The 15,838-nt window shown below is 37.8% G+C and overlaps 2 protein-coding genes and 1 long non-coding RNA gene across 3 annotated transcripts in view; 2 read left to right on the top strand and 1 right to left on the bottom strand.

Moving 5' to 3' along the window:
• Positions 1-15,838, bottom strand: part of LOC127521013 (uncharacterized) — a 175,286-nt gene that overhangs the window by 20,835 nt on the left and 138,613 nt on the right. The window lies entirely within an intron of this gene.
• Positions 3,692-5,321, top strand: LOC127521007 (mast cell protease 4-like). Its single transcript, XM_051909837.1, has 5 exons — positions 3,692-3,831; positions 3,930-4,080; positions 4,208-4,352; positions 4,749-4,991; positions 5,077-5,321. Exons 1-5 carry the CDS (start codon positions 3,771-3,773, stop codon positions 5,227-5,229), a joined length of 753 nt encoding a protein of 250 aa, XP_051765797.1. The 5' UTR covers positions 3,692-3,770; the 3' UTR covers positions 5,230-5,321.
• Positions 10,392-15,838, top strand: part of LOC127521004 (mast cell protease 1A-like) — a 117,153-nt gene continuing 111,706 nt past the window's right edge. The window contains exons 1-2 of the mRNA XM_051909834.1: positions 10,392-10,558; positions 11,708-11,762. Of these exons, the coding sequence (XP_051765794.1) occupies positions 11,738-11,762 (25 nt within the window). The 5' untranslated portion in view covers positions 10,392-10,558; positions 11,708-11,737. The remainder of the gene's footprint in view (positions 10,559-11,707; positions 11,763-15,838) is intronic.

Raw genomic sequence — 15,838 nt, 5'->3', positions numbered from 1 at the left:
CTGGCTCCATGATGCGTGGTTTTTACTTTTTTAAATTTTAGGACTATGTTTTGTTTGTTTTTTAAGCTTTTGGAAAGCATCACTGCTTTTTACCATCAGGGGAGGAAGAATATTTTGTTAAATGTCAAAGTGACTCAGTATATACCTCATTTCCAAACCAGCTGAGCTGGAACTTAATTCTTGATCGATGGATGATCAATCAACTTCACTGAACACAATCTGGCAGTATTTAAATGATGTCACTTAAGATTAACTGAAGATCGAAAAGTTTTATTCAATACGAGACCTATATTTATTTGATATTGCACGCCCCCTAACGACATTTTCCCGCATTACTACTTGCATTTGCCTTACACATAAAAGTAATAGAAAGCGAAGAGAGGTTGATCAAATATAAGACGCATTTCACCAAAACGAATTCGTTGTACTGAATTCAAATGAGCTTGTAAGGCCGATTATGAGTGTAATTTGATAATTACGACTGATCATGCCCAAACGCGCCGAGTCAGAGTCAGTTGCGTTCAGTCGGTGTTTACAGTCAGCGTTTAAAATCATAGTGTGTTCAGTTCAGTCGTTAAGTGTGTCCCCGGCTTTATAACACACATATTTCACGATTTAAACTCATAAGCTTACTATTGGATTCCGATCTTGTTTAATATCGATTAATTCGGATTATACATTAGCTATATGTTAATTTTTCTCAAGGGAAAAATCTCTCGACTAATGCTGTAAACACACAGGGAGCCCTGTTAGCTGCCTGGTAGACCTATATTATTAAAGGAAAAAACTCAAATGAATATATTGCGGGTTTTATACTAATAATGTTATAATGTTTTTAATGATATGAGTAAAAATATATAAATATGTAATATAGTGCATATTTAGCCAACAGTTATTTTTTCTAGGTAGGTGTTTTTATTTATTTATTTATTTTAAATATACAAGGCTAACTAATTGTAATGTATGGTCTAAATGTGATTTGTATATTTAATGGTGTATGAATGTAGGTGTATTGAACATGTGATTGTGTGGGAGCTGATCGTGTATTAGACCACTGTTCTTCCCAGTGTTCAAAGTTCATGTACAATTGCATGTGTTTTGGTTTTCCTTTGTGAATATGGTATAGTTTATATGTTTTGTTTTTTATTTCATCTGGCTGCTTTAGGGGGTTGTTGTACTAGACGAGACAGTAGGGGGTGGTGTGATGCAGTGATAAATAGTCTCTTATTGGCCTGTTTAGCTGAGCAATACATGAAATACATGACCGTCCGTAGCTCACATCCTGAGGGTTGCGGACTCTGCATTTCCTGACTGAAGATGAAGGCAGGGGCGTAGCCGACCCCCTGGGAGGTAAGGACAGGGACCATCCTGGTGGTGGTGGGGAGGATGGAGGTGAAGGTTGGTGTCAGCATCTGCAAACTCAGACATGTGTAAGTACTGATCTTTTATACTCCAAGTGTTAGATAATGATTGGTTAGATCTAAACTAGTAAGTGATGTAACATTTGAGTCTTCCTGGCAGAACTTATACTAGGGCTTTAATTTCTTGACTTTCATGAGCTGGAAACAGAAAAAATGGGCAAGTGAAAAGATCTGAGTGACTTTGATAAGGGTCAAATAGTGATGACTAGATGACTGGTTCAGAGCATCTCCAAAATGGCAAGCCTTGTGGTGGATTTCCCAGGATGCAGTGGTTAGTACTCACCAAACGTGGTGCAAGGAAGGTGAACCGGCATCAGGGTCATGGGGGCCCAAGGCCCACTGGGGAGCGAAGGCTAGTCTATCATGTCCAATCACACAAAAGAGCTACTGTAGCTCATATTGCTGATTCAGAAATTTGTCAGAGCACACAGTGTATTGCAGTTTGCTACACTCTGAAAAATGCTGGGTTGTTTAAACTCAAATTTGGGTCAAATATGGACAAACCCAACCACTGGGTTAAAAATTTTATTTAAAAAAATTTAACCCAACGGCTGGGTTTGTCCATAATTGCACCTACAATGGGCATGTCAGCATCAAACTATGATGCAACAGAAGAAGGTTGCCTTGTCTAATAATCACGTTTTCTTTTTGATCAGGTGGATGGCCGTGTGTGTGTGTGTGTGTGCGTGTGTGTGTGCGTCATTTAGGAAGAGATGGCAGCCGGATGCACAATGGGAAGAAGGCTTGCGGAGGCAGTGTAATGTTCTGGGCAATGTTAGATTGTTACAGACCACATACACCCCTTCATGGCAGTAGTGTTCCCTGATGGCAGTGGCCTCTTTCAGCAGCATAATGCACCATGCCATACTGCAAAAAAATTGTTCAAGAATGGTTTGAGGAAACTAAAGAGATTAAGGTGTTGCCTTGGCCACCAAATTCCCCAGATCTCAATCCAATTGAAAATTTATGGGATGTGTAGGACCAACAAAACCGACCCATAGGGGCCCCACCTTACAACTTTGGAGGAGTTTAAGGATCTGCTGGTAAAATCACGAGGGGGACCTACACGATATTAGACAAGTTGTCTTAACCCTCTACAGCACAGCGTTGCCCTCAGGCAACTGAAAGTTTTCTTAAGCCCTATGTTTAGTAAATTTTTCTTTAAATGATTACAACCAATTAGAAAGGTCGAGAATATACCAAAGAACAGTCCAGTAAGGTGTGGAAGTCACTATCAAGCACCATTTAAAGGTGCAACATCCTGTTCTGACACATGGTCACAAGAGCACATGGTGTGAGAAGAAGGCAAGATTATTTGCTTTAGTAATCTTATTTAAAATGACATGAACTGTACATAAAAAAATATGTGTGTGTATGTGTGTGTATGAAGGTGTAGAGAAGACTTTTGTCAGGTTTTATTATTTTTTTTATTTTGCATGTTCAGAAATTCAGTTTTTCTTTTCGTTGCCTCGGCAACGTTGTGCGATAAGGGGTACTTTTCGAGGATGTTTTGCACAATACCTCACATTGGCCATAATGTGTTACAAGAAGGGAAGATGCAGGGTTACTGGGTGTGCAGGAACATCCAAAGTGATGTGCAAAAATTGTAACATACACCACTATTTCACAGCAGAGAAGAACTGCTTTTTGAAGTTTTGTACGGAGTGAAATCTTATTACATGAAGTACATTATATGGCATGACACACTACAGATACAGACCTATGCATGTGTCAAATTCAATATATCAATGTCTTTCAAGTGTTTTTCCCTTTTTATTAATGATTTCTTGACATTTTGTTTAAAAAAATTTTTTTATCAATAAAATGTTCCCAAATGAACCAAAAAATGATGTGGAATATTTTTTTTTCATGTACCATCAACATGTGTGCAGTAGAGGGTGTTGTGGCTGATTATATAACTGTGTATATAACTGTGTACATAGTGTGCATAAGTGTTTGCTGTGGATCATGAAAGCCAATTTTGATGAACTTCACATTTTCATGTTGCTTTCTATTTTACCACCTTTGTTATGTTTTTGTTTTTTTAAAAGGTGCAAAGCACATTTTGTAGTTCAAATAAGTTTGTATACTAACATTATATCAGTTAATGATATATACTGTTATGAACTGTAAAATATTCAAAATGCATGCTTACAGTCTTAATTCTTATCATCCAAACCATCTGTGGCTTCAGTGAAACCACAATGATTAACAAGAACGATACTTTCTAATCGTGTTAATCATAATGCAATATTTCAAAAAAGTAACAGTCCACTCAGTGACTCCTCCCACCTTTGAAGTATATTTACACCATGTTTAGCCAGTGAGAGCTCACTGATCATCTTCATCATGACCATCATCATCTCTCTGCTCCTGTTGGCCTCTCTGCTGCCACACCTGACCTTCACTGGTGAGACTGATTATTTAACAGCATATTACGATGACTTTTACAAGTGTTTAATTGGTATGTGCTGAATAAGTTGACTAACAGCACTATCTCTCTCTCAGCTCATGTGAATGTGAGTATAGTGAATGGAAAAGAAGCCAAACCCCACTCCAGACCTTACATGGTTTCTATTCAGAAGAGTGGGGACCATATCTGTGGTGGATTCCTCATTTCTGATCAGTTTGTCCTGACTGCCGCACATTGCTGGACCGGGTAAGAGCTTGTTTAGTGTGAACTGCTGAATGTTGAGTTAAAATTACTTTTGACTGATAATGACTGAAGTGCACCCTGTATATCAGTTATGACATAAATGACCATTTCCAATACGCTCTTTCAACAGACGTAATATTCTGATGGTTGTTGTTGGAGCTCATGACTTAAGGGACAGCAAGAGTTCAGATCACATCAGAGTGATCTCCTACATCCCTCATCCAAAATATAAATCCAATCCTAATCGAAATGATGATGACATCATGCTTTTGAAGGTAACAACCTGTAATATATTTAGTTTTTCAAAATAATATCCAGTCAGGAAACAGTAGCACAAACCACTATGTTTGAATTTCCATTGCAATTTCTTGCTTTAAAAATTACTGAAGGGATTTAAATCATTTCTGTGTAAATGGCCAAGTGCCTCTTTGAGTCTGTTTTCTACATTATTAATTTATTGCTCTGTTTAGCAACAAAAAAAAAAAAAAAGAAAAAAAAAAAAGAGCCAGAAACCTGAAAAATTATACACAGCATAAAATAAAGAGGCAAATAAAAGAAAAAACTCCACTCGAAAAAACTCCACCTCAAAAAAAAAAAAAACAGTATATTCCAACAAACTTCAGTCTTATAAAACACTGTTTATTAAAAATTGGTGTATTTTTTAATTACAGCTAGAGAAAAAAGTCGGTCCAAACAATGTTGGAGTGATACCATTACCAAAGCATGGAGAAGACATCAAAGCAGCCTGTAGTGTTGCCGGCTGGGGAAGACTGAAGGCTAATGGCCCAGGAAGCAATGTTCTAATGGAGGCAAAAGTGTCCGTAATGAATAACACAGAATGTAGAAATAGATGGGGAGCGATATACTCAGTCTCAAAGATGATCTGTGCATATGGCTGTGGTGGAACCTGCAAAGTATGTAGAAAAGATGATTCACAGACTTTATGGTAATGTATGAACTGGTTTCACTACTGATGTGTTGATCTGTGTTTCTTAACAGGGGGATTCAGGAGGTCCTTTGGTTTGTGGAAAAACTGCTGTTGGTATCACATCTTTCGGTGACCCACGCTGTAATTCACCTAAGCTTCCTAATGTGTATACTAAGATTTCACAATATATTCAGTGGATCCAGAAAGTAGTTGGAAATGTATAGTGACTTCATGGAAACTAAAGAAGGAAGAAATGTTATTCTTGAATCATTCCATAAACATTCTTTCAATAAAAGTATCACATGGGAAGCATCAATTATAGTCAAAGTGTTCTCATTGTCACAACCATATACAGTGGCAAGAAAAAGTATGTGAACCACTTGCAGAATCTGTGAAAATGTTAGTAATATTAACAAAATAAGGGAGATAATACAAAATGCATGTTATTTTTTATTTAGTACTGTCCTGAGTAAGATATTTTACATAAAAGATGTTTACATATAATCCACAAGACAAAAAAAAATAGCTGAATTTATTAAAATAACCCCATTCATAAGTATGTGAACCATTTTTTCTTAATACTGTGTGTGGTTACCTGGATGATCCACGACTGTTTTTTTGTTGTGTGATGGTTGTTCATGAGTCTCTTGTTTGTTCTGAGCAGTTAAATTGCCCAGCGTTCTTCAGAAAAATCCTCCAGGTTTTGCAGATTCTTCAGTTTTCCAGCATTTTTTGTATATTTGAACCCTTTCCAGCAGTGACTGAATGATTTTGAGATCCATCTTTTCACACTGAGGACAACTGAGGGACTCAAACGCAACTTTTAAAAAAGGTCAAACATTCACTGATGCTTCAGAAAAAAACGTGATGCATTAATACATGGGGGGTGAAAACATTTGGAATTTGAAGGTCAAGGTCAATTGTATTTAATTTGTCTTCCGGGAAACATGCAAGTATTTTCTGTTGCTTCCGAAGAGCAGTACTAAATGAAAAAAAAAATGATATTCAAGCGAAATAAAAAAAAATTGGACCTCTTCTTCCTGTTCAAAAGTTTTCACCCCCTGACTCTTAATGCATCGTGTTTCCTTCTGGAGCATCAGTGAATGTTTGAACCTTTTTTAATAGTTGTGTTTGAGTCCCTCAGTTGTCCTCAGTGTGAAAAGATGGATCTCAAAATCATTCAGTCACTGTTGTAAAGGGTTCAAATATGCAAAAGATGGTGGAAAACTGAAGAATTTTTGGGACCTGGAGATTTTTTCTGAAGAACAGAGCTCAGTTTAACTGCTCAGAACAAACAAGGGACTCATGAACAACCATCACACAACAAAAAAACAGTCGTAGATCATCAGGTAACCACACACAGTATTAAGAATCAATGGTTCACAAACTTTTGAACTGGGTCATTTTAATAAATTCAGCTATTTTTTTTTGTCTTATGGATTAATTATAAACATCTTTTATGTAAAATATCTTACTCAGGACAGTACTAAATAAAAAATAACATGCATTTTGTATGATCTCTCTTATTTTGTTAAAATTTTGCACATTTTCACAGATTCTGCAAGTGGTTCTTTTTCTTGCCACTGTATAATTTAGACAACACCTTCACTTTCCAGTCATGCCTGTAGACTCATATCTCTTTGAATGGAGAAAAACTGAAATACCCAAAACTGTTGATCAAAATTACAGCATATCTGAACACAAAAACATATTTCAAAACAGGAATGATATCATAAACTGTGCCGCTTTTAACTAAAGCCTGGTAAATCCTTCAGGATTTGAGTTGTAAAATAAAGAGCTTTGTAAAATCTTCCTACAAAAGTTATTTAAAAAGTCTTAGAGATCTATCCTAGTGAAAAACTAGTATACTTAAGCACAATTTATTTGTATGTACTTTATTATAAGTAAATGTATTTGTGGCACATTATTCAGTGCACAGCATAAATGAGTACACCCCCTCTGAACAAATACAAAAGATGTATTTTCTTTATTATCACTAATACAATTCATGGAAAGATGGCAAAACTGAAATGTATTAAACATATACATAATAAAAACTGAGAAATATATGTCATTAATAGCCATAAAATAAGCAAATTAGCCAATTTTGTTTAAATTAAGGATTGCAGAAATGAGTACACCCTAGATTTAATTCAACAAATGTATAATATTCTAGCACTTAGTATGCCCTCCATAAGTCTGAATATACTGCTCTGACCCTTCTTGGCACGGAGTGTACAAGTTCATGACACATTGTCACATCTGTCCTGTTTAACTCCTGGATGATGAGCTCCTTAAATGCCCTGATCTTTAATGGGGAGTGTTGCTCAGCTCGTCTCTACAGAATCCCCCACAGGTGCTCAAGAGTGTTAAGATTGAGTGCAATACATGTCCACAGAAGCTTTTTCACCTTGGGAGAATGCAGATCTTCATTGTCATGTTGAAAAAAATGCCCAACGATGCAGGGAATGAGGAAAGGGTCACATCTTCTGTTTCAAGTTTGTGTATTAAATTACACAGTGGTGTGTGAATTCATGACAGCATTGATAAAGCACAACTCCCTCACACCTTCAGCTCTCATACATCAGCCACACCCTGCTTCATTAGGAAATGCAACTTTTCTGTGCTAGTTGTACTTCTTCAAAGTTTGAAGCAGTTTGAAAAGTTTTTGAAAGTTTTCAGTTTTAGTTTAGTAGTTTAGATAGATAGATAGATAGATAGATAGAGGGTAATCAAGGTGGTTGCTAGGTTGTTGTTATGTGGTTGCTAGGGTACTCTGAGTGGTTGCAAGGGTTTTATGTTGTTGCTAGGATTTTTCTATGCAGTTGCTAAGGTACTTGGGGTTGTTGCTAGGGTGTTGCTATGTGGTTGCTAGGGTACTTGGGATGGTTGCTAAGGTGTTGCTAGGGTACTCAGGGTGGTTGCTAAGGTGTTGCTATGTGATTGCTAAGGTATTCTGGGTGGTTGCTATGGTAATCGGGGTAGTTGCTAAGGTGTTGCTATGCGGATGCTAGAGTACTCGGGCTGGTTGCTAGGATGTTGCTATGCGGTTGCTAGGGTACTCGGGGTGATTGCTAAAGTGTTGCTATGCGGTTGCTAAGGTACTCGGGGTGGTTGCTAGGATGTTGCTATGCGTTTGCTAGGGTACTCGGGGTGATTGCTAAAGTGTTGCTATGCAGTTGCTAGGGTACTCGGGCTGGTTGCTAGGATATTGCTATGCGGTTGCTAGGGTACTCGGGGTAGTTGCTAAGGTGTTGCTATGCGGTTGCTAAGGTACTCAGGGTGGTTGCTTAGGTGTTGCTATGCGGTTGCTAGGGTACTCTGGGTGGTTGCTAAGGTGTTGCTATGCGGATGCTAGAGTACTCGGGCTGGTTGCTAGGATGTTGCTATGCGGTTGCTAGGGTACTCGGGGTGATTGCTAAAGTGTTGCTATGCGGTTGCTAAGGTACTCGGGGTAGTTGCTAAGGTGTTGCTATGCGTTTGCTAGGGTACTCGGGGTGATTGCTAAAGTGTTGCTATGCAGTTGCTAGGGTACTCGGGCTGGTTGCTAGGATATTGCTATGCGGTTGCTAGGGTACTCGGGGTAGTTGCTAAGGTGTTGCTATGCGGTTGCTAAGGTACTCAGGGTGGTTGCTTAGGTGTTGCTATGCGGTTGCTAGGGTACTCTGGGTGGTTGCTAAGGTGTTGCTATGGGGTTGCTAAGGTGTCCTGGGTGATTGCTAGGGTGTTGCTATGTGGTTGCTAGGGTAATTGGGCTGGTTGCTAGGAAGTTTCCAGGGTGATTTGTGTGGTTGCTAGGCGGTTGCCATGGTGTTCTAGGTGGTTTGGTTGCTATGTGGATGCTAGAGTACTCGGGCTGGTTGCTAGGATGTTGCTATGCGGTTGCTAGGGTACTCGGGGTGGTTGCTAAAGTGTTTCTATGCGGTTGCTAAGGTACTCGGGGTGGTTGCTAAGGTGTTGCTATGCGGATGCTAGGGTACTCGGGCTGGTTGCTAGGATGTTGCTATGCGGTTGCTAGGGTACTCGGGGTGATTGCTAAAGTGTTGCTATGCGGTTGCTAAGGTACTCGGGGTGGTTGCTAAGGTGTTGCTATGCGGTTGCTAGGGTACTCGGGCTGGTTGCTAGGATGTTGCTATGCGGTTGCTAGGGTACTCAGGGTAGTTGCTAAGGTGTTGCTATGCGGTTGCTAGGGTACTCAGGGTGGTTGCTTAGGTGTCCTGGGTGATTGCTAGGGTGTTGCTATGTGGTTGCTAGGGTAATTGGGCTGGTTGCTAGGAAGTTGCCAGGGTGATTTGTGTGGTTGCTAGGCGGTTGCCATGGTGTTCTAGGTGGTTTGGTTGCTATGCGGTTGCTAAGTTGTTCTGGGTGGTTGCTATGAGATAGATAGATGGATAGATAGATAGATAGATTTAGTTTGATAGATAGATAGATAGATAGATAGATAGATAGATAGATAGATAGATATAGTGCAATACATGTCCACAGAAGGTTTTTCACCTTGGGAGAATGCAGATCTTTATTGTCATGTTGAAAAAAAATGCCCAACAATGCAGGGAATGAGGAAAGGGTCACATCTTCTGTTTCAAGTTTGTGTATTAAATTACACAGTGGTGTGTGAATTCATGACAGCATTGATAAAGCACAACTCCCTCACACCTTCAGCTCTCATACATCCTGTTGTTCTCAGCCACACCATGCTTCATTAGAAAAATGCAACTTTTCTGTGCTAGTTGTACTTCTGCTTATAAAGAATAATAATGAGAAACAACTAAGATTTGAAGACAAAGAAAAAACAGATGTTTGGTTTATAGAGAAAAACAAGTGATAGCTTTTTTATATAAAAAAATGTAAAAGGGATATCTTGTTGGAAAAGATATGTATGATAACTTGTCTGTGTGAAAACAGTGAGAAAAGAGAGTTATAAGAGATGACATTTTATATAAAAAATGTATGATAACTTGTTTATGACAAGTGTATAAAGAGAAAAGATAACTTGTTTATAATAACTGTTTATTAAGGAAAACAAGACAACTGTTTTTTGTAAAAGTGTTTAATAAGATAATAGCTCATTAAAAAGACAAGACAACTGTTTTAAGATTTTAATAAAGCATGCTAGTAGAATAGTAAGGACATAACATGTATTAGTAAGAAAGGTAGTTATTACAGTTGAAGGATGTCTTGAAGATGAAGCGCAGGACACAGCAGAGGAGAAGAGTCCGAGAACAAAAAGACAAGGCCTTTATATAGACGAGGGGAATTCCAAAGAGGACCTCAAGAGGTCAGATAGTCTATAAAAGGCTGTGACGTGAAAAGAACAGCGGAAGCTGCTTCTCCGACGCCAGAACTAACGCTGATGATGCCTCCATCGCTGATATTGCCTATTGATATTTATACTTTATTTATTACTTGTATAGAATGTTTGTAGAATATATATAATGTTAGAAATACTATTGAAATAAATAAATGAACTTAGAACTTTATAACTAAACTCGGCCTCATGTGGCATTAAGTCGTTGAGCCTGAACAGACCACGGAAAAGTCTTCTGTCTGATTGTAAGTATCTTAAAATGCTTATAAATTAGATTAGATTGGACTTACTTACCTAACCTGAAAATAATAAAGAATAAGGTAAAGGTGTTTAGAGACGCACCATAAAACAATCCCTGTATAAGAGCTTTACTACCACTGAACTACCTGTGGGAACCAGGCACTTCTCACTGTACTCTTCCTCTAGCAACACCATAACATTTTGGATGCTGTTAGATTCAAAACGATTGATTTGGTCTCATGAGACCAGAGTATTGATTCCCAGAACTCACTCTTTTCATAGCTTTTGCTGGCACTGAGACACTTGTTTGGTATTTCTCCTGCTCTTTGTCTAGCAAAAAATCCCTCATCACTAAATGAAAGCTTAAAATGAAGGCCTGATTATTTCAGGGGCCTTGTCACAAGACCATTGTTTTTGAATTTCTGTGTAACTTTTGCTATATTTTCACACTTAAAACAATGATTTGGTAATCCTCTTGTACCACTGTCCTCTTTTGTGCTAAGAAATAAGTCTCCTGACAGTTCTCTCCCAAGTGGTTTCATTGTTGTCAGCATTAAGTCTGAGAATGATTCAGTGGGCTATATAACACTTTTAATTACTTCTCTTTAAATGTTTTGGTTCAACATACTTACATGTTGATCAAACACTGCCTTAAACTTACACCAGAACATTTTTATTTCATTTTATTTAGTAACTTTTAGGAGGGTGTACTTATTTTTGCTACACAACATTTTATCACCTTGATAATAAAATCTTATTTTCCTGAATAATTTTGACATGCTTCTTTGGTAACTGATTAAGCAGACTTGCTGGAATATTATATCTCTAAAGAACCCTAACATGTCTTCTAAGTAATTGAGTAACTGCTGACTTTCAGTAGTTTCAGAGGGGGTGTACTCATTTATGCTGTGCACTGTACATTGGTTTATTTAAAGTGTGTTAAATTGGGGGTTAATAAAGGCCTTCTGAAGTGAAGTGATGCATTCGTGTAAAAAAAAAATAAAAAAAATAAATCAACATTCAACAAGTTAAATATCTAGCTTCTTCCATACCACCTTCCAAACAGCAGAGTAAACAGGAATGCAGGTAAGTAAACTGGACAGTTAGACTTGCTGGATGATGATGTGACACTGAAAATAGTCTTTATCGTACAGGTGGCGATCTCGTGGACGGATGGAGGATGGATGGAAACATACACACTCAACAAAGGTAAGTTCTCACATATAAACGAGGGAACACAAAGACAAGGAGTAGATGCTGGCGAATGGAGACGGCTAAGTACCAGGAGACGTAGGACAAGTCCATATCGTGCGCACGAGAACGGACACTGGAGTGAGGTGAGGTGTGTGCTTATAAAGTCTGGGTGATGAGTGTGCTGATTGGAAACAGGTGCGCGTGATCAGTACTCTGGTGAGGGAGCCTGGTGGGTCTGTGACACAATAGCTTAGGAATTTGCCTTTTACTGATATTTTACAGACACCCAGTATACTAGTAACTCACTTATCTGAAGAACATCAGTGAGACATTGGAAACAGATATATGTACATTGAATGTAGGAAACACTACGGACTGGATTCGAACCCAGGTCGCTGCCACACAAGCGCACTCGGTTTACCAGTTGCGGTTTACCACGCGGATACACAATGCAAAATGGGGTAACTTCGTGTTCTTTCTATACTGTTACAAGTACTAGCTACTATAAGATAATAGATTTTTCCATCTGTGACAGCACAAATTGTTTGGATTTAAGTAGAGATGCACCGATGTATCGGCCAACAATCAGTATCGGCAGATAAAAGCTATTATTATCACTATCGGCCATCAGTCGATTGTTTAAAAACTGCGGATGTACAGGGCCGATTATATCCTGTCAATCAAAAGGGTATGGGAAAACGTGTCAGACTGCAACTCATACATACTGTGTGTGAAGAAAATCACTCGTGTTGAATTTTAACGCATTAACAGTTTAAAAACACTGACGTTAAAGCAGGCTCTTTTTGACAACAAGTGCTTATGAAAACTATCTTATGTGATACTTTTATACAAACATTTCAATTTTTATTTGAGTGTAATTATTATATCTGAAAATAAACAGCAGCTGAATATAATATCTCTGTTGTTAATTGTAACCTCTAATATTGTAGTGTACCAAATGAGAGGATTCCCTGTATAGTTTGCAACATTATTTGGGAGAGATTTTTTTTCCTTAAGAAAAACCAAATATCGGTATCGGCATCGGCATCGGCCGATATCATTCTGAATAATCGGCTATCGGTATCGGCAGAGAAATTTAATATCGGTGCATCTCTACATTTAAGGACTGCTTCAACTCTCAATGTACTGCACAACTGCTCCTGATGTAAAATGAAGGAAATGATTTTGCGGTTTGACGGTCTCACATTACGCTGTTGATTTAAATGTGACACATGAATTAAAATTATTTTAATACATTTTATGTAGTTACTTTTCACGCAGTTAACGTTTCTGAATTTATTTGACATTTTAACTTTTTTTGTAATTTAAGGATTGGTCAGGATCATTTTAATAATTTGTTTAATAATTCATAATACTTTGACAGCACAAAGGGCTGCAGTCCACATTTCAAAGTGCAACGGGCCATTACAGAGACCAGACTCCTACAAAAGAGCCTTCAGTTGGTGTAACTACTTTTGAAATGACACAGATAGTACCCAACCTAGTGGGCACACATCTTCTAGCGAGTCTGCCAATTATAGTTTGAACCCAAAATGTATTTTTACTTAAACTAATCCTAAAGTTGAGCTAATCATTTGTTACTTTACAATGGAAATGTCAAAGTGTTAATACAATAATATGGTTGTAAATGCATATTGTTATAGGTCAGGCCTAAAATGCAAAACTCAGTTTTGAACAGTCCTTATTTACCACAGAAATGCATGTTTCTTTGAGAAACTAATAGTTGTGGTTGGAGCTCTTGATCACAATGATTTTTTTAGCTGCATGAATAACAAGTTCTACCACATCCACCCTGGTTATGAGTCAGAAAGTCTAAATGACACCAAGCTACTTCAGGAAAATGACTCCGCTAGGTTTAGCAGATTGTGTTCTTGTAACGTTAGTCCACTGAGTGTAGTGGTGTATTATGTACTGAACCCAAGTGCAGTTTATTTAACCAAAGTGTGAGCCAAATACAAAAAGAAGCAAAGACTTAACATGATAAAACTACGAACACAAACCTGGACTTAACTTGACTTAAACTCACCAAACAGAAGTTACAGGGACAAAGCTAAACAAGAAACAATGGACACATGAGGGTTATTTACACAAAAAAGAATAATGACACAAGAAACATCTGTGAACAATCAAGACAATTAACCAATCAGTACATAAGACAAGGGAAGACATGATCACATGAGGGCAAGTCACATGACAAGAAACCAGGAAACATGACTAAGATTTTCAAAATAAAAGACATGAACATAAACAAATCCAAACCAGTGTGACATTTCTTAACCATGTACTAAAAATTTCAAGGAAGAGAAAAGTATCCTGAATGTCCTAATCCCCTAGGCTTTGTTCACTGCACACAAATCCAATTTGGTTTCAAATCTGATTTATAGGACTGACTGTTCATTTGGCATGTGATAAAATACATTAATTCAGTGATGTTTGCCATAGTAATGACACAAGTGTCATTACATACTTGAAACCTGATCTGACCAGTCAGAGTCAGCCTAAGATCAGAAAAGCACATATGGATGTGATTTGAATTGGGATTGTAAACAATAGATTTAGTGTGCTTGTTTGTTTGAGTTTGGTTTAAATTATGGAAAAAAAAATGTATTTGAGATATGCCATAAATTGAGGGAACGAAATAGTAAATCGTGCTCACGTTTTAGTAAATCGAGGGAACAAATGAGTAAATCGCGCGCACGATTTAGCCTACTATTTTTTTCTTGCATGTCATGTCCGGGGCTCTGTATTAAAGTCCCCCCTGTAGTCAATAATTTTATCCCTTAAAACTCATCTTTGATCACCAAAATGACATATTAAGATGTTTTTTCCTATGAGAAAAAATCTTCATGCCTTAAAATAGCTTGAATGTAACTCTACGCCCCTGCTTCATTTAGTATACACGGTTCCATGAATATGCTTATTAGCCCCACCTCCGCTCGCTCACACCAACTCAGAGATCCACTCGGTCAACTTACTGAGGTAAACGCTGCACAATGTTACACGAACTATGTTTCCGAGTCAGATAGCTGCCTTCTGAAAATCAACATTCTTATAAACGCTTTGAACAACTCAGAACGTCAGTAGAGAAAGACATATAGTTCATCATAACATCGTAATATACATCATAACCTGGCTGCTCTTGAGACTCTCCTGCTTCAGAGCAGTCATAGTTAATGATTTGCTAAAGCCCGCTGGCACGTTGACGTGATTGGTTACAAGGTAGTTTGTGATGTAAGAAACACCAGCGATTTCAAACTTTAGATCACTGCAGTTTTAAAGAGAAAATTCTCAGCAATGGTGTTGACTTATGAATTTGCACATGGTTTGTCTTAAAGCATATTACAAACACCACATAGACATCTAAACAACATTAAAAACTTGATTTTCACCACAGGGGGACTTTAAGTAATTATACTTAAATTATAAAATACTAGCATAACTAGTTGTCCCATTATCCTGTAAAGTATAATTTGGCGATAAAAATAAAATTTGTTATCCAGTTTTCATTATGAACTTTCTCAGGATTAAATTACTTGCTGTAGCTACAGTATACATAAAGGTCAAAAAGTCAACAAAGTCAACTGAATCTCCATACTAAAGAAAGATAAGGACATGAAGACCAATTGTAATCTGCTGTGTGTTGTAAGGATGCACTCGACACAGGTTACTTGATCGAATATATTTAAATTAGAGAGAACTCTGTTCAACTCTGCATGAATGCAGGGCTCAGAGGAACTCCAAACAAGCGTCTTAAGGGAACACCAATGGTACAGCGAGTGCTAAACTTATGGAGATGGAAGTGTAGGAGCCATTTGTTTCAGTTTATATAGTTTTTTCTTTCACGCCACTAGAGGGCGCTTAATGTATTTATGTTGTCTAATCACTAACACAAGGTGAGGGCACGAAGAAGGTCAAACAAGCTTTTTGATCGTCGTCATCGTAAGGGACTTGAATAGAGTTTTTGTTTTCTTTATTGTTTGTTGCTGTTTGAATTGAGAAAAGTGACAATAAACAGATTGGAATATCCAACTTTAATTTTCTAAGGTATGGACATTTTATCTATTCCAGAT

This window comes from Ctenopharyngodon idella, chromosome 10 (genome assembly GCF_019924925.1).
Source record: "Ctenopharyngodon idella isolate HZGC_01 chromosome 10, HZGC01, whole genome shotgun sequence".
In the NCBI taxonomy this organism is placed as follows: Eukaryota; Metazoa; Chordata; class Actinopteri; order Cypriniformes; family Xenocyprididae; genus Ctenopharyngodon; species Ctenopharyngodon idella.
This window is presented reverse-complemented; position numbering and strand designations above follow the sequence as displayed.

Excerpts from the sequence above, each read along its gene's own strand:
- LOC127521007 (XM_051909837.1), top strand. The coding sequence starts at position 3,771 with ATGACCATCATCATCTCTCTGCTCCTGTTGGCCTCTCTGCTGCCACAC. Across the intron at positions 4,081-4,207 it reads GCCGCACATTGCTGGACCGG|ACGTAATATTCTGATGGTTG; the intron begins GTAAGAGCTTGT and ends CTCTTTCAACAG. Across the intron at positions 4,353-4,748 it reads ATGACATCATGCTTTTGAAG|CTAGAGAAAAAAGTCGGTCC; the intron begins GTAACAACCTGT and ends TTTTAATTACAG.